This window comes from Cydia splendana, chromosome 23 (genome assembly GCF_910591565.1).
Source record: "Cydia splendana chromosome 23, ilCydSple1.2, whole genome shotgun sequence".
Classification (NCBI taxonomy): Eukaryota; Metazoa; Arthropoda; class Insecta; order Lepidoptera; family Tortricidae; genus Cydia; species Cydia splendana.
In genome coordinates, this window is record NC_085982.1 from 3,113,829 (window position 1) to 3,137,549 (window position 23,721).

The 23,721-nt window shown below is 37.0% G+C and overlaps 1 protein-coding gene and 1 long non-coding RNA gene across 2 annotated transcripts; both read left to right on the forward strand.

Annotated features, from left to right (window-relative positions):
• Window positions 1-384: 384 nt before the first annotated feature.
• LOC134801740 (uncharacterized) lies at window positions 385-16,015 on the forward strand. Its single transcript, XM_063774337.1, has 27 exons — window positions 385-597; window positions 652-969; window positions 2,880-2,939; window positions 3,910-3,933; window positions 4,198-4,221; window positions 4,309-4,332; window positions 4,619-4,645; window positions 5,440-5,985; window positions 7,041-7,055; window positions 8,335-8,355; window positions 9,856-9,873; window positions 9,995-10,021; window positions 10,605-10,628; window positions 10,825-10,848; window positions 11,239-11,265; window positions 11,684-12,112; window positions 12,253-12,267; window positions 12,391-12,414; window positions 12,841-12,864; window positions 12,960-12,983; window positions 13,904-13,927; window positions 14,303-14,347; window positions 14,758-14,766; window positions 15,067-15,123; window positions 15,295-15,312; window positions 15,434-15,463; window positions 15,953-16,015. The coding sequence occupies exons 1-27, from the start codon at window positions 385-387 to the stop codon at window positions 16,004-16,006; spliced, it is 2,145 nt and encodes a 714-aa protein (XP_063630407.1). The 3' UTR covers window positions 16,007-16,015.
• A 1,722-nt stretch (window positions 16,016-17,737) lies between these two features.
• On the forward strand, window positions 17,738-18,973 carry LOC134802021 (uncharacterized). Its single transcript, XR_010145797.1, has 3 exons — window positions 17,738-17,816; window positions 18,504-18,545; window positions 18,834-18,973. It is a non-coding gene; the product is annotated as an uncharacterized LOC134802021 (long non-coding RNA).
• Window positions 18,974-23,721: the final 4,748 nt, after the last annotated feature.

Below are 23,721 nucleotides of genomic sequence, written 5' to 3' on the forward strand. Positions count from 1 at the left end.
ACAGTTCTGTTAAATTTTGACTTCAGATTCGTGTTAAGGGGCCTCTCGAATCCTCAGATATCGATTTTCATCAAAATCGGGTCGAAAATAAAGAAATTCAAGATGGCGACCGTTTTGTTAAATTATCACTTGGAATCCGCTATCGTTTTTCTGAAAAAAAAATATAATGGCAATTTTTCAATTTATCACACACACACACACAAACACATCGGGTAAGCACAAGTATCATAGAATCCAAAAATAGCCGTCAGTTAATTTTCGAAATAGGAATGTTCTACATCGCGCTATCGATTTTTTTCCTGTCGCGTATATATACCTCCGAGTCACTTATAGAGAGGATGGTCGGGGAGGTGGGGGATATCCAGCCACGAACCGCTGGCATATATGAGAATCGCACGCTCTTACACAGCGCCTGCGGCGCCGTTCACGCTTAAATTCAGCGCACTTATCATACAGGGCGCCTGCGGCGCCCTTCACACTAACAGGTCGGGCAAAGCCCGACATTCAGCGCGCTCCGCGCGCTCTTACATACAGAGCGCCTGCGGCGCCCTTCACACTAATAGGTCGGGCGAAGCCCGAGATTCAGAGCGCTCCGACGCGCGCTTTTACATAAACTACAGGGCCCCTCACACTACGCGCTCTTAAATACAGGGCGCCTGCGGCGCCCTTGACGCTAATAGGTCGGGCGAAGCCCGACATTCAGCGCGCTCCGACGCGCGCTTTTACATACAGGGCGCCTGCGGCGCCCCTCACACTAACAGGTCGGGCGATTCAGCGCGCTCCGCGCGCTCTTACATTCACACTAATAGGTCGGGCGACGCCCGAGATTCAGCGCGCTCCGACGCGCGCTTTTACATACAGGGCGCCTGCGGCGCCCCTCACACTAACAGGTCGGGCGATTCAGCGCGCTCCGCGCGCTCTTACATACAGGGCGCCTGCGGCGCCCTTCACACTAATAGGTCGGGCAATGCCCGACATTCAGCGCGCTCTGCGCCTTCTTACATACAGGGCGCCTGCGGCGCCTTTCATACTAACAGATCGGGCTAAGCCCGATATTCAGTAATATAAAAAAAAAAACATATATTACAAATACGTAGTAATTGACCGAAGCGAAGCGAAGGTCTACGTTTTGACTCGGGCATTTTGCTTTCGTATGTCCGGATGTTCTCCTCTACAGGTCGCAATTCTTAACCGATTCTCGTGAAATTTTGTGACCGAATTTTATGACTAAATAAATTTTTTTTGTCAATCCGGTTTTTGGAAATTTTTAAAAATGGCGGAGTCGTGATACCTGGCGCCTAAACAAATAGTCGTATCGATATCATAAGACTTTTTTCTTTTTGAAACATGTTTACTGAGTTAATAGCAAAAAATGCAGAAAAAAATTATCGCTGGTTTAGGCGGTATTTAGATATTTAATTTTAACTAATTTTAATTTGAGAAGGAGTAGCTAAATTTCGTCAACCCATCTAAGAACTATTTGGCTCAGTTTGTAAACGTTCGCTTTTTCTGTTTGCACAGAGGGTCTGGGTTCGATCCCCAGTAATTGTATGCTGGGATATTATAACTTTTTGTATTTTTTTACACATAAATTTCGTATTGTTTTTCTTTAATTTACTATACACCGTGTTTTTATTGAATTCCGTTAACTTCGGGGTATAGTTAAGTACGTTTATAAGAACTAAATGGCATAGTTAATTTTTTATAAAAAAATTTTTTGTTTTCTTTTTTGTTTTTTTTTTTGTTTAAAAAGTAATTAAATGTAGCATATAGCGTTGTTGTAAAACGGGCATTACATTTAACTCAACCAAACAATTGAAATCTGTGACATATCAATGTCATTTCGTACATCAATCGACCGAGATTGTACTTAAGTTTAGTAGCAAATGTATGAACTCATTCTAAACACTAATCAATATGTAAGCCGGCCCTAAGACAAGTGTACACGCTTGTAGAGGCCTTATAGTAAAAAAATAAATTATGGATTATCTCCGAAATGGACTTAATTAGAACATCGGTGTCTTTGAGAAAGTTACTTGATTTAAGCTCAGGAATGCACCCTTGAAATTAACGGAAATCAAAAAAAAACACGGTGTATTTAAAGCTCTTAGCACCATGTTATTTCAAGCTCTGCTCGCGAGGTCTACAGCTCACAGAGCCACTAGTAAAATAAACAATTACCACCAAAACTTTACAATAAGACTAGATTTAGAGAAGTAGTCGGGTGGGTGAAAACACTCAATTTAATTAAAGAAAGGGTAACTAAAGGTATATATTTATTGGACGGATCGGTGTTTTTTTTTAAGTGAAAACTTCTTTAGCGGCGCTGTGCACTTATTGAGGTGGGGAAAAAATGATAAACTCGAGACAGCGTAAGGCGTAACGCGTAAGGCGTCTCTCCTCTGTTTCTACCGCGCGGCGAAAATGTATGCCTGAGCCTGCCGTTTCATTTAGGCGGCGCAGTGCGCTTGCGTGATGCGTGACGGACAATGTCATTGTTTTTTTATTTAAATGCCATCTAGTGAGATTCCCTCAAACTGGTATTAATATACCTAACTGTAGTACCAGTAGTACTTACAGAGATGTGCTTAAGGGTTTCAAGTAATGCGACGATACAACGCTAGATGGCGTTAACATCAATTACACATACTGCTGCAGACATTTTGCACTATAATTATGTTATTAATATTTTGAGTTACAATGTCGTTGAGTTTTCACTTCTGCCGGCACTCCCGGAGTGCAACCCGTTGTTTTTTTCATTATTCGTATCTTACTCGTAATTAGGAATTATTATATTAACGTAAATAAAATACTACAACAATAAAATATAAAATAATAAATCGGAAAACTAAGACATTAATTTTATTTATTATCTTCAGGGTGGTGGTGGTGGGGGTAGCTCCAGTGGTGGTGGGGGTAGCTCCGGTGGTGGTAGCTCGGTAATTTTTTTTAAATCATTTATTAAAAAAAAGTATTATTTTAATAAAGCAATTAAAAAAATAGTTACCCACACAACTTTACAATATAAAATTACAGTTTTAAGACACTTAAATAATAATTGAGTAAAATATATATATATTTAAAACATTTTTTTTTTAATACTAGAGAAAAGTTTCATCATTCACATTTAATTTTTTTGCAATCTTACTTTGATCTAAAATAAGGTACGATTTTTCAAAAAATCTGCTGGTTGAACACGCAGCACCTTAATATTTATTGTGATTGTAGATATAATACCTACCTACTCGTACATTCATAAAATCAAAGTACGTGTACAAAACAATAACATAATTATCACACATTAGTGCGTCATTTCATTTAAGTACGCTTGTTGTTTGACACTTGACTATTGACGATGAAATTATATAACGTATACTTATATCTCAACTCAAACAATTACAATTTCACCAATAATTGTACGTCTATGCCTTGATTTATCAATATAAGATAATAATATATAAGAAATTCTTGCCCGTCGTCGTCATATCAGCAAATCATTCATAAACATCTTTAATCAGGGCTATAACCGCGAAAATCGAAGTTCGCAAATTGCTGGCATCTTTCTCTGTCACTCTAATTACACCTTCATTGGAGTAAGAAAAAGATCCCCGCGATTTGCGAATTTCGGTTTACGCGGTATGCCCTCAGATCACAATCTACCAACTTGAGGCCTACCACCTTTATAATTATTCTTATGGATAAAATGGAACACGTTTATGTTGTTCCGAATTTAACTACGTTTTGTTTTATTATTTACTAAATAATTAGGAAATTAAAAATAACTAGTATAACACAGAAATATTTCTACTGTTCCTATTTTAAGTCTACTGGTTCCATTTTATTTTATTTCTACAAGACTATGTAGCGCTATTACTAAGCTATTATAATATATCATTTCTTAATTTTCAGTGGAGTAATCAATGGCATAAAGAAGTAAGATTTTTTTTGGTTTACTTAAGTATACCATTTTTAGAATTCCGTACCTCAAAAGGAAAAGCGGAACCCTTATAGGATCACTCGTGTGTCTGGCTGTCCGTCTGACATAGCCTATTTTCTCCGATATATAAATGAGACAATTAAAAACAAAGTTTTGCAAACTATATTGTGTTATATTATCAAATGAAAACTCATTGTGAGAATCTGAAATATTTTTTTAATTTAACAAAATATGAATTATGATTTTTTTATCATTTTCAGTGGCATGAAGAGCATCACAGCGAAGTACATAGAATCATTTTATTCTTCACATATATATTTATAAACTTGGCTAATAATATTAAATACATTATATATTTATTTGTTTTTCAGTGGAGTATTGAGTCACATAATCAAGTACGGAGATTTTCTATTTTTTCTATGAGTTTTTAAGGAATCATCTGCCGAAACATTATTGCATTAGTGATTACCTACAACTAACGGAACAAATATAATTGTTTTTATTTTTATTTGTGTTTTTAAGTACTACTACTATAGGTATATAAATTATCTATTTCAGTTTACTTTAGCGATTGTTATTACGTTTTATGTAGCAATATTACATGATGGCTTTATATTTATGTCTCCTATTTGTATTTTCTCATATTGTGCAATAATAATTAAAGAATATTTTAATTTTCAGTGGAGTGCGGAACAATCCAGAATACATGTACGTACAATATTTTTTTTAAGTTTTTTTTTAATCACAAGGGATAGCATATTAACTAACGCTATTGCCGCAAGTTAATGAACAATACATAAGATTTGATTTGAAGTGGAATCTGACGCGTTGCGAGGGTTTCAAGGCTTGGGTTAAACAAATTTTGCCACCGAGTGAAACATATCATTTTTCACCACATAACGCGAGGAAAACACTAACTGAAACACCAAAAAAATTAAACCAAATCAAATCCAAATGAACGTAGGTATTAATAATTAAAAGTCATCATTATAAAAATCAATTTTACCAGCTAACATAAAGAAACAACTCAAAATTTGCATCTGATTATTTTGCCTCACATTTGAATAAAATGCAACATTCTCACTAGTTTTGGGGACCTGTACCAGTTGGTGTGGTGAATAATATTGTATGTTTACTAAATTGAAATTGTGTTTGTATTGACTTTGTGCACATATGTGGTTGCGATAGTGCGTAACCTTAGTATAGTTGAATTATCGAGAAGATGGAATTGCATTTGTAGTGGTTGTATGCTGATAGTACAAGAAAATAGAAAATTCAAATATAGAATGCCTGTAAACAAACAATACTACTACATATGCAATTCCACGCTCTCGATGATACGACTATATAAGTAGTACCTGTTAGTTTAGTATTATGTTACTACCTGTGAGTTCCTATAATTCGCTTCCTGTATCCACTATAATCTATATGTTATTGTCATAGCTGTTGGATTTCCAAATAAATAAAATAGATTAATGCATAAATGTATTTCTTACTTTTAGGATGGTTACGAAAACGGTGGCGGTGGCGGCGGCGGTGGCGGAAATGGCGGTGGCGGTGGTGGCAGCAATGGCGGCGGTGGTGGCGGCAATAGCGGTGGAGGTGGCAGTGGCGGCGGCGGCAATGGCGGCGGTGGCAGTAGCGGCGGTAGTGGCCATGGCGGTGGCGGCAATAGTGGCGGCGGCAGTGGTGGCGGTGACAATGGTGGCGGTGGCGGCATTGGCGGCGGCGGCAATGGCGGCGGCGGCAATGGCGGCGGTGGCAATGGCGGCGGCGGCAATGGTGGCGGCGGCAATGGCGGCGGAGGCAATGGCGGTGGCGGCAATGGCGGCGGTGGCAATGGCGGCGGCGGCAATGGCGGCGGCGGCAATGGCGGCGGTGGCAATAGCGGCGGAGGCAGCAGTTGGGGCGGTGGTGGCGGCAGTTGGGGCGGCGGTGGCGGTAGTTGGGGCGGCGGTGGCGGTAGTTGGGGCGGCGGTGGCGGCAATGCGGGCGGCGGCAATGGCGGCGGTGGCAATGGCGGCGGCGGCAATGGCGGCGGTGGCCAAGTATGTAAATGAAACACAGTTATGACCAATTTTCTGCAGTACCTTTCCCCCCTGAACAAAATAATATATTCTTATAGGTAATTCGATTTCGTGAGCCTGCGATTTCGATTTCAGCAAAAAATCCGGTGTCGGTTAGAAACTCGAAATAGAAATAGAGGTTCTATTTGTATCACCAGTGTTCAGGGGGGAAAGGTACTACAGAAAATTGGTCATAACTGTGACAATAATTAATAATTTTATATGTAATTAATAATCCATTAGGTTATCCTAAGAATTCCAGCCGCCGCCATACGGCTGCTAGATTCGTAAGGCTATTTAGTTTCGATTGGACTTTTTTATGACCGATTGTCTCCTGGCTGTCATCAAGTACTTGCACTACCTCTAGCCGGTACGAGTAAAGGATGATTCACGTTAGACCGGGCCGTATCCGGGCCGCAGCTTCCGGAGCTTACTGTTCTATGACATGACATCCATCCTTAAAGGATCGACCACACCGCTGCTTAAACACGGCGTGGGGATGGTACGGAATCGCAGTGACGTGTCGTAAGCGTACGTGTTGCTTTTGGTACCGTACCGTCGCCGTTTTCTAGCGGTGTGGCCGTACCTATAGATCAGGGCTCCCCAAACCCCGGCCCGCGACGCGTTCCAATCCGGCCCGCCGACACCCAAAGCGTCCGGCCCGCAGGAGCCAGGCGCCAGGGGTTCAGCTCTAACAGCAGCAACTAGATACACCAGGGGGGTAAAGTTTGGAGACCCCTGCTATAGATGAATAGGTAAAGAAAAACGAAGTTGAATCACAGTAAGTATATATGGAAACACTGATATTTTGCACAAAATTGCATTAAACGCAATATCCCCTTTAGTCATAGTCATTTATTTATAATTATTTTAAATACAATTACATCTAAGTTTCATGTTTTCGAACTTTCAGGACTATAACTGGGTAACGATAATGTTTTTTAAATAATATTAAAATTATACTCAAATTCAATAAATATTATCCATATCCATATTATATATAATCCATAGTAAGCAAAAACTCTTTTTTTTTTCAGAGTGAAGGTAACGAGGTAAAAGAAAGTTTCTGAAATAAGAATGATACATAATGATATATTTAGGCTAGTCTATATAACGATAGCTGCCCTAACAAGCATAACAACCATTACTGCCGTTATATAGCCATTTTTTTATTATTTTTAAGTGATAATATGGTAAATGTAAACAATTAAACGTGATCGTTTTGTGCAATACAATAGCTGCTAAGCGCAAATCCTAATTCTTTTTAATAATATGCGATAAAAGTATGTGGTGATATTGGAGTTTTAACAAAAAACAATGTTCCTCAATGAAGCTTCATAAAGGCCTCTATTCACGTGTTACGAGTTCGGTGTAAGCACGCCATAAGGCCCAAGACTACAATGCAAAACCGTCTTTGTGGCCCTCATTTAGAAAAGGTTGAATATGGCTGGTCTAAAAAAAAATATAATGTATACCTGTTTATGTGCAATAAAGTGACATACATACATACATGTATACGTTACAAATATAAATATTTACATAACTTCCAAAAGAACAGTCCATAGGGAGCAAAAAAACGTTCGTCCGTGAGATGCCCTCCAATCAGCAAGACGAACGTCATGGTCGTATCAAAACCAAATGGCGTCACACACGGCGAAGATATTATAATGTTTTATCTTAACATAAAATATCGCTCCCTATACAGTTTATATGAGCTATCACAGACTGCTAAGATACTATAATTATTATTATCTGTATAATAGGGTTTATTTCATCTGAATAAATGATTTATTTTTTTATTTTTTATTTTTTTTTTATATTTTCATATTACAGTATCTTAAGCTATCGAGAGATATGAAGATTTTATGTTAAGATGCCTAGTGGCGGATTTGCCCTAAGGCCCAGTAGGCTCGGGCCTAGGGCGGCAAAAAATTAGGGGCGACAGATTGTGACAAAAAGTTCGCTGATAGCAAGAAATAACTTAAAATGTACCTAGTCGTAGTGAATATGATGGGTGCTGCGAAAGGGGCGGCTACAGGGCCCGAGGCCTAGGGCGGCAAAGACTGCAAATCCGCCACCGCTAGCGATGCGAAGATGCCATCTTAATATGCGAAATATATCGCAAGGTCCTTACGCGAATATGAAATCATACAATATATTACTACACTATCTTAAAATATCGAGCGAATGCATTATCGTAAGTTAACAGTGTGTAAAACCTTAAGATACTCATTTCTTATATTAAATATAATTAATAATATTTAATTTTAATTAATAATTATATTTAATTAATTCCTAATAATATCTAATTTAATTATATTTCATTTTCAGTGGAATAGTGGAATAAATTGGGTATGATTTTTTTTAATAACAATCTACATGATTACAGCTGTAGTGCATAATTGTTTTCCGACGTATTTTCTCGGAAACTTTCCTAATGTCATGATTACTTTTTGTACCGAGACTGACAGAAATAGTAAGACACGTTCGTACGTTTCCGTGAAAATACGATGGAAAATAATTATGCACTACATCTGTAATTAATAATTATGCACTACATAACACTATGTGCACTAAGAGCATACTCTATGAAATACAAAGTTTGGTGATTGCATCACAGACTTTCATTTATACCGTTACGATACTTACGACGGCTTACGAGAGTATGCACTAAGAGCATACTCTCTGAAATACAAAGTTTGGTGATTGCATCACAGACTTTAATTTATACCGTTACGACTCTTACGACGGCTTACGAGAGTATGCACTAAGAGCATACTCTCTGAAATACAAAGTTTGGTGATTGCATCACAGACTTTCATTTTACCGTTACGACAGTTACGACGGCTTATAGTCGGGCACTACCACTTCTACAAGACAACCACAAAGAGGCAAAAAAACAGTTCAAAGCCATCACAAATTAATAAATTAGTATCGGCCTCCTGGGGCCTCGCTAATAGTATTAGCACAGTTTATACCGTCGTTCGACGAGGGACCGAGGGGGGCTTCGCGCGCACCCGAGCTGCATACATCGCTGTTATCGCATTGTTAGTAGCTCGGTACTGTTACTTTTTAGACTGTGGTATTAGCTTGTATTTTATTATGCAATAGGCCCCAGGTGATATTTTGAGATCTAAAATCCAAAAAGCCTTAGAATTTCTGTAACAATACAATTCAATTTATTGCTTGTTAGATACATCTTTATCCGTAGTGAGGTGCAATCGGGTAATTTCGAAACCGGCATAATTTTAAAAATCGATGATATCTAAATTATCTACTTAACCAGAAAGCACTTCATACTTTGGCAAAAATTTCCGCGACACCTCAGGTCCTTATTGCACATGAAGCATAAGGACCCTTCTCGGAAGGAATGGAAAGCCACATTTGCAATCGTCTAAACCCTGCTTTTGATGTTGCTCCAATGCACCTTAGATTTGACGACCGGTCTGGTCTAGTGGGTAGTGACCCTGCCTATGTTCCCAAGTTCAAATCCTGGTAATGGCATTTATTTGTGATAATGCACACATTTTTTTTCTGAGTCATAGTTGTTTTCTATGTATTTAAGTATCTATATATTATATATATCGTTGTCTGAGTACCCCACAACATAAGCCTTCTTGAGCTTACCGTGGGGCATAGTCAATTTGTATAAAAAATGTCCTATGAAATAAATGCATTTGTATTTGTATACTATTTATTTATTAAATGACAGAAGAAATACTACCTGTATAGTGTATAATCGGCAATAGCATGGCTAAAATTAACATATTTAAATTTTTTTTATTAATGTCATTTAAAATAACTTTATAAAGTTCCATGAGTTTTTCACTCAATTTGAAAATATTTTTTTAGAACACGAACAATGGACAGGTACGGACAATTTTTATACCCTGTGATAAATATAATGTTTTTTTTAATGCACTACTTTCTAATGCACCGCATAAGGTGCCTGTAGGACAACTGTATGCCTAAAGACAATTTTTTTATGCAGACCAGCGTGGACATATATGGTGTACAGGTACGGCAAAATGGTTTTTGATTGACTAGCGACATACCGACAGACAACGAACTAGAGGAATCAAAGAGGAATATATAAGTAGTCACTCAACATCAACAATGACCCCACGTGTATGTGCCGTGTAGTAAGGCTAGAGTGGGGCCCGGGCCTAAGGCGGCAGGACATTAGGGGCTTTAGGGGGGCAGTCTATATGATGGGTGCTGAGAAAGGGGCGGCTAGTATGTTACAAAAGGCCTGGGGACTAGGGCGGCCAACGCTGCAAATCTGCGACTGGTGCCGCGAGCGACACAAAAAGCACTGCACTCAGCTTGATAACGTCAAATATAGTAATGCCGCGTAAGATCTTTGACATATCATAGAATTTTATTGACGACAATGAATACGCGAAGACAATAATACAAAAATAGTGACCAAAAGCTATTGTGTCTTGGGTATTATTCAAAGATACGGACGGTGTATATTTATGGAGAGTTAAATTTCAATGGCTTAATCTTATCTGAGATCTGATATGTGGCGCACCTGAATGAGCCCAGTTTCTCAAAATATGATTGTATAATATATTCTTTTTTTATTTCACCTCCAGACTAATGTGAACGCTGATGGGCAGGTACTTAAAATTGGTTTTAGACTCTTATAATCGTTATTACCTTAGATGCAGTCCTAAAATTTTGTTAGTAACTTGCGATTTTTTTGTCTGAATAATTTAAGTAAAATCAATATACATAGTTACATTCTTTTGTTGGAAAAATCGTCATAAGACAAAAAGTCTCGTATTTTTATACATTACGTCATTTTATTTTCAGATTAGTCAAAACATCATTGAGGGGGTATTGAGCATTGATTTTTGTCTAAATTATTTATTACAATGATAATATTACCGCATTCTTAACGCGAATGAACTATAACTATTATATATTTTGAATTGTGTAACGAACGAAATTAAGTGTCGATAACTCAACGTTTTTTTATTTTTGTAACTAACCATTTTTTTGGGGTCCATATTGGGTCGCATAATAATTGATTGTCCTAATAAGAAGATAAAAGAGATTTATGCGTAACATTACATTATGACAATCAATTATTATGCGATGAGATAGGGTCCCATTTTTTTGTGAGAATGAACTGATCAAAATAGTAGTTTAGTACCGCATTGTTTGTTAGATTAAGTTTTTAAAATTATATTTTAATTAATAATTCATTTTTTATTATATTTTCAGAACTATGATAACGGCGGTGGATTACAGGTACAGAAAAAATATTTTACAGTACATATGGTCTTATTTTACCGCACTAGTGCGTACAATATCACTTTTCGTGCGTATGTCAAAAGTTTAAAGGGCCATATGTACTGTAAAACGTTGTACGATACACGTGCGAATAGGTAATTCGCAACTGGTTTCGATTTAAAACACTCCCTTCGGTCGTGTTTCAATTTATCGCCACTCGTTTCGAATTTCCTCTTTTCCGCACTTGTATCGTAAATAACTATTATACTATGTTTAATAATAATAATGATTTGGGCCCAATTAAAATTTAACAACTAGTAGCGACTTGGGCAACTTGCACATTGCTAGACTGATCTCAGCAACCTGTGATCTCCAATCCAACTCATAGCACCGTATAGCCCTTAGTGATAAAATTAAAATAGAATCTTTTTTTAAGGGCGGTGGTGGCGGTAGCGCTGGCGGCGGCGGCGGTGGCGCTGGAGGCGGCGGCGGAGGCGCTGGAGGCGGCGGCGGTAGCGGCGGTGGTGGCGGTAGCGCTGGCGGCGGCGGCCATAGCGGCGGCGGTGGTAGTGGCGGCGGCGGTGGCGGTAGCGGCGGCGGTGGCGGTAGCAGCGGCGGTGGCGGTAGCGGCGGCGGTGGCAGTAGCGGCGGCGGTGGCAGTAGCGGCGGCGGTGGCGGTAGCGCTGGCGGCGGTGGCGGTAGCGGCGGCGGTGGCGGTAGCGCTGGCGGCGGTGGCGGTAGCGGCGGCGGTGGCGGTAGCGGCGGCGGTGGCGGTAGCGCTGGCGGCGGTGGCGGTAGCGGCGGCGGTGGCGGTAGCGCTGGCGGCGGTGGCGGTAGCGGCGGCGGCGGTGGCTCCAGCCAATGGGTACGAAAAAGTGGTGCCTTCTAGTGATTTCTTATTATACTTACTCCTTTTACTTAATTTCTTAAAATTCTTAGATTTCTTGTAGTTAGTGCAGCTTTTACGGACTTTTTATAATTTAATATATTTTACCTTATTTTCAGGGTGCCGGTGGCCAGGTATGACAGTGTTAATGTTTGCTTGTTTGATTATTGATTCTATTTCTTAGAATGATTTTTCATTTTCTTTTTAGAAAAGTACAATTTACAGCATACTTAGCATAATCTACATTTTATTTTCAGGGCGGTGGTGGCTCTAGCCAATGGGTACGAAAAAATATTGTCTTACTATTTTTGTCTACACACATATCATAAGCCCTCCTCTCTGTAGATCCTACTGGCACTTAAATCCTTTATGCAAATATGCACCATTTCGAACATTTTCACAAAACCCGTTCACAAAATTTCACGAGAATCGGTTGAGAAATGCGACCTGCGGAGGCAATTAATGTGCTAACTTGTGTTATATTACTGCCATGTTCCGCCGCATGAATGTAGCACTAGCACAAACTGTAAAACATAGGTAACTTATATATTAAATATAATATATATAAATATAAATGCTTACAGATTATTTGTTACGAATTGGGAATTTCCGTCCGTGAAAAAAATCTATTGTTTGCACTCTCTTGTTTGCCAACGTCCAACGTATTAAAGAAATTGTAAACATAAAAATATTTTTTTTATTTTCAGGGCAGCAGTAACTCTAACCAATGGGTACGAAAATGTGTTGTTTTACTATTTTTAAGTAATTTATCATTAAATTTAAATTTTTTACATAACATAAAATGTGCATTTTTTCTTATTTTCAGGGCAACAGTAACTCTAACCAATGGGTACGAAAATGTGTTGTTTTACTATTATTTAAGTATTATTACTTTCATTCCAATTTCTTTCTTAAAATTCTTAATTATGGTAATGTTAGGATAGCTCTTGTCTTAGATTAAATATATTAAAACGTATTTTACGTCAAAAATTGACACCGCTGCCGTGTCATGCCTAACTCCGTTAACTCGAGTTACATGAGTTACGGATAACCAGTCTAAATCGTCTTAAAAACCATTAAAGATATATCTTCTAAAATAATATTTTGAAAATCTTCATTATTTACTGAGAAAAGCATATGACTAACTCATGTAACTTCATTTTTTTGACGATGGCGTCAGGCACAACTCAGTTAACTTGAGTTGCATGACTGACACAACCAAAATATCACCATCATTTCCTAAGTTGCCGGAGTTAGGCATGACTACCGAGCGCTTGGTTTATACGACAACAATATTGGTCAAGTAATACGTGTCACGTTCGGTCACGCGTATGTCTTGTAACTTGACTTACATGACTTCGTGTGACCACTATAGTATGGAAGAGTTGATCATGCGGAACCATTTAATTCGAATAAAATGAAAAGTATTCAATTATACGAAAAAAAAATTATAGGGCCTATTCTGTGACCATATTTCCTACATGTAGATTAGAAAAAATAAAAAAAATACGATGAACCGTCAACGATAACAGCATTTGAATCTTTAAAACTTTAAACGTAATTATCTCGAAACTAAACTTTTAAAGTTACATGAGATGCGCGTGACACTGCAGACCGGGGCCGGTCCGCTAACGCGTGCTCCAGTTGAAGCTACTCGTTATTGAGCGAAACTACCTCTACTTAAAATATGTGACTGACCTGTTAAAAATATCTAATGTCTGAGATTCAATTCAAAATTTTGTTATTAAAATGTTTCATTTTATTTGTCAGGGAAGTTCCAGTTCCAGTCAATGGGTACGAAATAGTTATTTACGATACAAGTGCGGAAAAGATGAAATCCGAAACGAGTGGCGATAAATTAAAACACGACCGAAGGGAGTGTTTTAAATCGACACGAGTTGCGAATAACCTATTCGCACGTGTATCGTACAACGTTTTACAGTACATATGGCCCTTTAAACTTTTGACATACGCACGAAAAGTGTATGCTATTTTACGCACTAGTGCGGGAAAATAGGACCATATTTACTGTAAAAGTACATTTTGTCTATGAATTATTCATCCATCTAGGGAACTAACAAAATATTTTATTTAAAAAAATCGGCACCTTTTGAGATACGAAACGTAATTTAATCAATTAATGAAAATGTATTTTTTTTTATATTTTAGGGTGCAGGAGGAGGAGAAGCGGACATAGTCATTAATGGTCCACAGGTACAGAGTTGTGTCAAATTATATCTGTAGATACCTGCAAGCCACAATTAATCTTCAGATTCTCTTATATATGTGCTAAATTATTTGAGCTTTATTTATTATTAAATTTAGATTTTAATTTTAAGGTCAATATTATTTATTTTTAGATTTATGATTTAGTAATTTTTTTGTTCAATTTGTTTGTTGTTTTTTTGTTGTTTTTTTGTTTTTTTTTTTGTTTTTTTGTTGTGCTAAGCGTAGGTAGTAGTAGTTTTGAGATGGTCTAGGTCGTAAAATACAGACTGTAGCCGTGTTCCTTAGCTAACTAAGCCATTTAAGATTCAAGCTGCTTGGTTTTTCAAACCATCAATCGCTTAATAATGCATATTTTTTATAATGATTTCCATTATATATGTTTTTATGAATTACAGTTTAATAACGTACGTATCGTACTTAATTATATTTTTATGAATTAAAATTTATTCACGTACGTATCAAAAACTTACGATGGAAATCTATGTTGAAACATTTTTTAAGAGGACACATTTTTTTTTTTTTTTTCAAATCGTTAATTTTTGTAGTTTTGACAGAGAAGACTTTTTTTTGAAATTTTCCGAAACGCTATAACCCTGCACAAAACTGTGGCGAGTGGTGCCAGAAGGCAGGAAGATTTGAATAGGCTCTGGGGAGTCCTTTGCCGAGCTATGGGATACAACAAGTAACGTGAATTTTGTTTTCAGGATGAAATCGGGTCACAAGACAATGTGTTTAATTATTTTAACAAGAAACTGAGACAGGTCAGTAATATATATAATTATAAGTACCTATACGTGTAATTAATTTACTAGGTAGAGTAGCCTAATTTTGAATTATATTGTTTTATTTTATACCGATAGTACGGCCAAGGAATTAGATTTCGGTATCCTTTTGTTACTTAGTAATAATATGATGTTTTATTTTCGGTATAGGCCGTGTCTAAAAACAAGGTACGTATTCATTTATTTATTGTTAAAAAAAATCATAAGCCATATAAAAATCGGCCCATTCGAGGAGAAATTTCTCCTAATCCTGTCAGTCAGTAAATTAATATTTTTATTTATTTTTTAGCTATCTAGTGTGACAAAGTTAAGCGCTTCGGTGAGTAAAATATTAAGAAAAAGATTGTCGTTATTTTATTAGGTATAATTTAATATGACGTAAACTCTAAGAAAAAACGTTGCGCTGTGTACATGTGTAACGTCACCTTTTGAAAACCAGACTTACTCCATATATGTGCCTTCAAAATCACCTGTGAAATCTGAGGCACACACTTTATCTGGATTTTTGAAATTTACGGCAAATGCACTCGGTATTGCACTCGATGATAATACGCTGCAATACTGCTGCAGTAATGCCGGTGCAGTCTTAATCCGGACAGTTAGGGAAGGTAGACCATTGGGCAGTCGGGAGGCTCGGGCGCCCCCTTGTAAATCAATTAATAGCCGGAAACCTTTATTCCAAGCACCAAAATATTATTAAGGGTAAAGTATGTAAGGGAATAAAAATATACATTGATATTTTTTATGGATATGCATTTTTTTTGTCATACTAATTTTTTATTTAAATGTCATTTGCATACAATTTCAGGTGACACCTAAGCAAAAAGAAGATGCTTTACAGGTACCTACTTTAAATGTATAAAAAAAATAACGGGTTGCACTCTGGGAGTGCCGGACGCCGGCAGAAGTGAAAACTCAATGACATTGTAACAGTTTTTCGATTAGGTCACGTGTCCGTCTTACGTCTTACGAATCTTACGGTCACGTGACCTGTCGCGAGTTTAACATTTTTTCCCCGTCACAAAAAGTGCACAGCGCCGCTAAAGAAGTTTTCACTTCAAAAATTATAACTGTCAACCAATCCAATAAAACGAATACATTTATATTTATGTTAATAGTGCAGTTATAAGTAGGCATAGAGTGCTCACTCCATACTACATCAGTTTTCTTACCAAAACGTAGCCGACATCTAGCGGCAAGTAGAAGTCAAAACCTTAATACATACAGTCTAGATATTTCCTCTGCCTAATTAATATATGGTATATATTCTTAATAATTCTTTTACATTTCTGTATGGAAACTTGCTTTAAATTCTCATGTAATTGTTCAGAAGTTTCCGAGAATTTTCTTGCATTTTTGGAGAATGTTCTACAACTTGTGAATTGCAAAATATAGTTACTTACTGATAAATATATTTTTTACAGATGGTTAGTACACGTTTCATATTTTATTGGTACTTAAAGGAAACTATGTAAAATTAAAGACCGGTTGCGTGGCCAAGTCAACAAGTCCTTTACCTACTTTAAGGGTAACATTCCATTTCTGACCGCAGCTGCACTACTAGTACGAACGCGTCGGTGTTATTGTCAATTTCCATAGTAAAATGAATAGTAGTGCTGCTGTCGTTGGAAATGGAATGTCACCTTTAGCCTCTCCAAACGATACCGATATTGTCATTGAACTATTATTACTACGTATAGAACCGGCACAGAGAACTAGTATTGTGCGTCATGAGTTGTTGCCGGTTGGCAACAAACTATGGAAGCGGATCGTGAATCTCGCGACCTAAACGCGTAAGCGCCATGAATTTCACGGCGCTTACGACGTTTTTGTCGCGTGGTTCACACCCCGCTCCCCTCGGGCCTCGCCTACAGGTTGCGATTGCGACAATGTAACTATTGTTTGGTATAGTCAGACCGTGAAAAGTGTGCAGCGGATTTGATAGCCCACGCAGTGAAAGTGTCATTTTAAACTTCAAACTTCTATGAAATTATGACGTATGAATAACACTTACACTGCGTGGGCTATCAAATCCGCTGCAGACTTTTATTGGTGCGATTATTATATGGCTTCTCTATATGAAGTAATAATAAATAACTCAATGAATATTGCGATTTGCAATAAGCACAGTCGTCATCAGATATATCGGAGCGGCCAAGGTGCTCACAAATAACTGAACACGCTTTTATTGTCAAGGCGTTAGAGTGTGTGTTAAGATATTTTTGAGCAAAGCCGCTCTGATATATCTGATGGCGACTAGTATATTGTGGCATTATTTTTCTGATCGGTTTTATTCGTTGCTTCTACTTCAGGGTGGTATTCCATCTGTCCACAATATCTTAGTCCAAATGTGTATTTGCGTCTCACATTTTGCTTAATGTGAGAGTGAGACGTAATGCGCATTGGACCAAGATATTGGACAGAGGAATTCCACCCTAACCAGCGTTTATCTAAAATTGCATACTATTTGTTGTAACGTCTGTAGAAGCCAATTTATATTAACTTATCAGATTGGCCCTGCTTATCTGTCATATATTTATTTGACGAAAAAGAGATTATACTTAACGGATTTATTAAAAAAAAAACAAAAAAATTTTTCTATCCCTAATATCTTAAGTAACATGTATTAATATAATATGAAATATTTTTAGCTGGCTTTAGTAACGTCCTCGGTAAGAAATATCACACAAAAATATTATATTTATTTATTTGGATAACATTATTGCTCAGCACTTTCCAAGCAATTTAACGGTACTCGTGTTTTTAATGAAAAATAAATAAAAAATAAAATAGTTCAATGTATAATTGCTCACTTTATTTAAGTTTATAGTTCGTGAAAATAATTCAATAAACGCAACGTTAAACAGTAGGTTAAATGTGTATTACTTTGAATTACAGCATTTTTTTAAGTCTACCTACCTATTGTTCTTACTAAAGTGAATTAACATTAAAACCGTAAAAACACTATTTCTTAAGCTTAGAATAAATTTAAAAGTGGAAAAATTACTGTCTTTGGTGAGGCTTGAACTCACGGCCTCTGGATCGATACTCCAGCGCCCTGCCATCTGAGCCACCAAGACCTCATCCATAGCCAGCAAATCTTTCCACCATATTACAGGTCAAGGGGACCCTTAGATCAGATAAGATTCTTAGATCCTCAGATGGCAGCGCGCTGGAGTATCGATCCAGAGGCCGTGAGTTCAAGTCTCACCCAATACAGTAATTTTTCTACTTTTAAATTTATTCTAAGCTTAATAGCATCGTTCGCAGACGTTTCTGCTTGTTAAAAATTAAAACTATTTCTTAACAATTGTATTTCATGTTACTTGTTTTATTTACAATTTTATTTTCTCTTTCAGGAAGTGGTCAAACAAGCGAAATTGAAAGGCCCATTGAGTAATGTAAGAATCCACTATTTTTTTATTTAGCCTGGTTTAGTCTCCCACTGCTGGGCAAGGGCCTCCTTTCTTCCACTCAACCCTGTCGTTTGTACTTTTCCGCCAATCCGGATACAGTAGGACTACAACATTAATATACTGGATTATACAGAAAAGGATTGGTTTATTAGAAAACACAATCCCCCCAATGAGGGCGGCACTAGACGGATCATACCCTTTTAAATGGATAAAACTACATGCAAGAGGGAATTGCATAACTTTTTTACATATTTTTGCTTTTATTTATTTTAGATAAAACCGTCATCGGGTGGATACACAAAAAAGAAGTTGTGCGTGTTCTCTGACAATAAGGGGTACTGCGTTTCACAGCAGAAGGGACTCTAAATAAAAAAGGGAGTGAGTAGTGAGTGTGTTAAGTGAGTGTGTTAAAGTGAGTCTATAAATTAATTCAATTACCAAATTCCGTATCAATGTTGCAATTTATTGTAAAAAGGGCTGGCAAAAGTAGGAATAGGGAACTTCAACTTCGGCTCAATAATAATTATACCAAGAAATAGATTTCCGTTGAATCCACAATAAAAATTGTTAAAGAGTAAAAATTCTAAAATAAGCTTTTTTCGCCACCATTTTTTTATGATAAAAATTTAAAATTTACTTAAACTTATTCCAAATCAAGAATAGATGTTAAATACGCCCGTGAATCCACTGGCAGAATTTGTAGCGGAATCATGATTTAATGCTAGTTAAGGCGAAGTTATGTGCTAAAGGCGAATTACAGACTACGTATTTTTGTCAAGCCTTGTTTTCTATCAATTGCAACATTGATTACGAGGTTTGATAAATACATAAATACAACATACAAGATGTATGTTGTAACTATGCGTCAATTTCCTTGATTAAATGAGTGACGTTCCCCGTCGCATAACTGCCGCGATAATGAGGTTCGTTTTGATTCCGTCCGTCCCTCAATCAAAGATATCGCCAGGTACAGCGGCGACAAGTGCGGCAACATGACGCCGCAACAGTAATGCAGCTGCCGATGACATCCGAACGTCACCTTTCAACTAAAATGTAGCCCCTAGATGTAGTGCATAATGGTAACATTCCATTTCTGACCGCAGCTGCACTACTGGCACTGAGCGTGTCGGTGTTATTGTCAATTTCCATAGTAAAATGAACAGTAGTGCAGCTGTCGTTGGAAATGGACTGTCACCTTAATTGTTTCGTTGTTGAAACGTTCGTATTTGTCATGCTACTCCAGTCAACCTCAGTACTTTTTGCACCGAGACTGACTGAAATAGCAAGAAACGTTCGTACCTAGGGTAAGACCTGGTAAGAAGTGAATGAACACTTAAGCAATTTTCCAAGTTTGAAAAATCATTTCTCAGCATTCATTAATAATTGGAATAAAGAATTGTAATTTAATGAATCCTTATTTAATAAATAAGAAAGTAATTTCTGCGATTATTTATAACTTTTATAGTTTTAGAGTAATAGCAAAATGTATCAAAAACTACCCAAAAACCTAATGAATGAACATAAAATCCAGTGAATGAACACCACAAAACCCAGTAAATGAACATTATTTAGATCTTTTTAATCAGCATAAAAAAATATTTTTTAACACAAAAACTGTTTCCAGCTCTATTTTAGTAGGTATAGCGAAAGCGGTAATATCTTTATATCGCCTCCATATTTAATTCAAACATATTAGAATGTAATAAAATGATGGTTTTTCACAAATAACACAGAAACCTGTTACATATTAATAAGAAAAAGAGAATAAATCTTTAAAACAAGAAATAACGTGCATATTTTGATGTAAAAAGGTCAGGCTCAGCAAATAATGCTTAAAATAATAAACTTGTCATTGCATTGTTCGTTGTTACAGTGTTCATACATAGAATTAGTAGAAATCTAATAAATGAACAAGCAAAATTTTATATTGTTCATACATAGGCATGAAAAATCTAGTAAATGGACTATAGAAATTTGGTTTGTTCCAATACTGGCTAAAAGAATCAGAATCGTTTTCTATGCAGAATCACAAAAAACAAGCTAAATACCATTTCGTTTACATATAAATTTAGAAAAAAAAATATATCTAGACGACACCAGTAAATGAACACACCGTTCATTTACTGGTTTCAGAACATTTGATAAGCCAGTAATGGAACTATAAAAAATAAAGACTTAATCGCATAATACGCTGACTAACTGTACATTTATTGAAGGTTTAACTCTTAATCTAACCAAAAAACGTAACTTTGTACAGGTAAACATTAAATAAGCACTTCATATGTTGCTCCGACCGTACACTGTTCTTATCTGGGATTTAATTTTTCCATACAAAACTTCAATACCATTTTTCCATACAAAACTTCAATACCAGAAACACGTAAACTTCAAACACCAGTCACATTCAAACTGGTCGAAAATAAATTTATCGCGGGTTGCCATTGCATAGGAAATAGAGTCGTTAATAAGTAAAAAATACGACAGTTGGTAGAAATTCCTATATTTCTTATTTTAGACAAAAAACGTGATTTTGTTCAATCACTGGGGGGTGTTAATTCACTGGAGGGTTTACCCTACGTTTCTGTGCAAATACGATGGAAAATAATTATGCACTTAACACTAAAGTGTCATTCTATGGAACTTGCTAACTATGTAAAGTACCTAATCGCCATATTGAAATTGTCTCTGAATGATGAATTTACTAGTGACTTTTGTTTACATAGTTAGCAAGTTCCATAGAATGACACTTTACATCTATACATCTTAGTGTGTTCTCAGTCGCATGCTAGAAGAACCCTATTATGTGTTCTGATGATACTGGGAAGACAATTATAACGAAATTTAATTTATTTTGTTTTTTTTTTTTCAGGAACCGCTTGTTTAACGATTTGTGCTATTTTTCACCAATGTAAAATGGTATCAATAAACATTTTTGGACAATATTATCAAGTCTTTTCTTTAGTTAGTTTGTACCCCGTGTATACCTACTAAAATTATTGAACCTTTACGACGCCGTGTCAAACACAAAAGCTGTCTCGGACGCCACGTCACGGAAGTGTCAAAACTGAAATTGAACTTTATGCATATGGACGTAGGTCTATGTTGCTCTGTGATCTGTGACGGATTAATCCGTCGTTGGCGTTGGACCTGCGGTGGTTCGAATACCTATATCAGTCGTAGGCGTCAAAAAGGTTCAAATAATGGAAATTTTAGATCTAAAATGGGGACAGTTTGGAAATCCTAACTACATCTAGATCTCCTGAATGATAAGAAAATGATTGCTTTCGGTAACACTAGGGTCGTAGATTAGGCCTCTTGTGTAACAAGAATTTAATTTAATAGGTATTTTATTTTATTTGAATCCATGGCGTCCTACCATGGATTCAAATTCTTGAAAACATATTATGATATTATCAAATGAAAAGATACGATTTTAATAGTTCAAGATTTTTTAGGTAGGTGCCTAAGTATTAAGCAGAAGACATTATGATATTAATATTGTTTTAATTAGACAAAATAATTGTATATTGTTTACTTGAATGCTACTTTATGTTTATTAATATAAATTGCTAAAAGACAAACAGGAATATAAAACTAAAACTAACTACAATTAAAATAACTAAAACTAAAAATTAATAATACTTACCTATCAAAATTTGGTGCCCTCGGGAACCTGCCCAACACGCAGGCAGCGTTCCCGCGCTGGATTGCAAAATATGTAACTGGTCTAATAAATTATATGGAGGATTACGACATAAATATATATTATTCTTACTTAAGTTGTCTTGTTTTATTATTACCCTTTAGCACTGAATACGAGTAATTACGTAAACCCTTTATATCATAAACAAGTTAACAAGATCACTACACTTTATAAAACCCCCGCAGCGTCTGTCTGTATGTATATACTCAAAAATTACTAAAGGGATTTTCATGCGGTTGTCACCTATCAATATAGTGATTTTTGAGAACGGTTTAGGTGTATCGTTTGTTAAGGTGTTGTGTAACCCGTGCGAAACAAATTATACAAATGCGTTCGGAACAGTGAAATTGGTCCGATTCTAGGCGACGATAGAAATTCTTAAAAACTCGTAAGAAATATTTGCAAACATCCATAACTCAGGCATAAACATTCGTAATAAATACAGAACAGTACATTGCGATACAAGTGCGAAAACCAGAAAATTTGAAACGAGTGGCGATAAATCAAAACACGACCGAATGCAGTGTTTTAAATCGACACGAGTTGCGAATCACCTATTCGCACATGTATCGTACAACGTTTTACAGCAATGGCCCTTTAAGGTTTCGACATAGTTGTGTAATGTGCTAATTATCGCACTAGAGCGGTAAAGTAGCCCCATATATACTGTAAATAAGTAAATGCTCTTACTCGCGTTCCACCCACTTCAGATTTGTAGTTAGGATAGGTTTAATAGATACATTGTGGGGAATACCTACAAGTATTTAGGTCACATGTGCTAGCCAACAAAAGGCTGTCGGTGTATACCACGAGCGCGTACGCTCGAGGCATACATTCCTTGGTCCTTGGGTTAGTGTATTAAGCTCGCTTCCCACTAACCCGAGATTAAGCGGTTAAACTGTTAAGGGCTACTTGCACCATTCACTAACCCAGGTTTAACTGGTTAAACCTGTAGTTACCATGGTTACCAGTACAATTTGACACTAGGTTAACTGTTTAACCGCTTAACCCCGGGTTAGTGGGATGGTGCAAGTGGGCCTAACTCTGTGTTAAATTATACTGGTAACCATGGTAACTCCAGGTTTAAGCGGTTAACCCGGGTTTTTTTTTTTTTTGGGGGGGGGAGTCGCCTGAGGGGCCAAAGACGAGAGTCCTTGCTTTTATTTATGAATTTAAAATTTTGCTTAAAGACTGCGATTTAAGGATGGATTTAGAAATTTTTTCGTTGTTCAAAAGGAGGGGGAAGGTTTGGGGGGAAGTGTAAGAAAGGAAGCTTACCTACCCGCTAGATCCTTGCCTCAGCCAGTGCTGCAAGGCCGGGAGAGAACATGCTTTCTCCCGTTTGGTTTCTGCGGGGTGCTCAAGTCAGACATTTTGACGCCGTTTCCAGCTTCTCCATGTTTGACCATCGCCCAAACTAACTACATTTTTTATTCTATGAGTCGACTTGTGGATGGG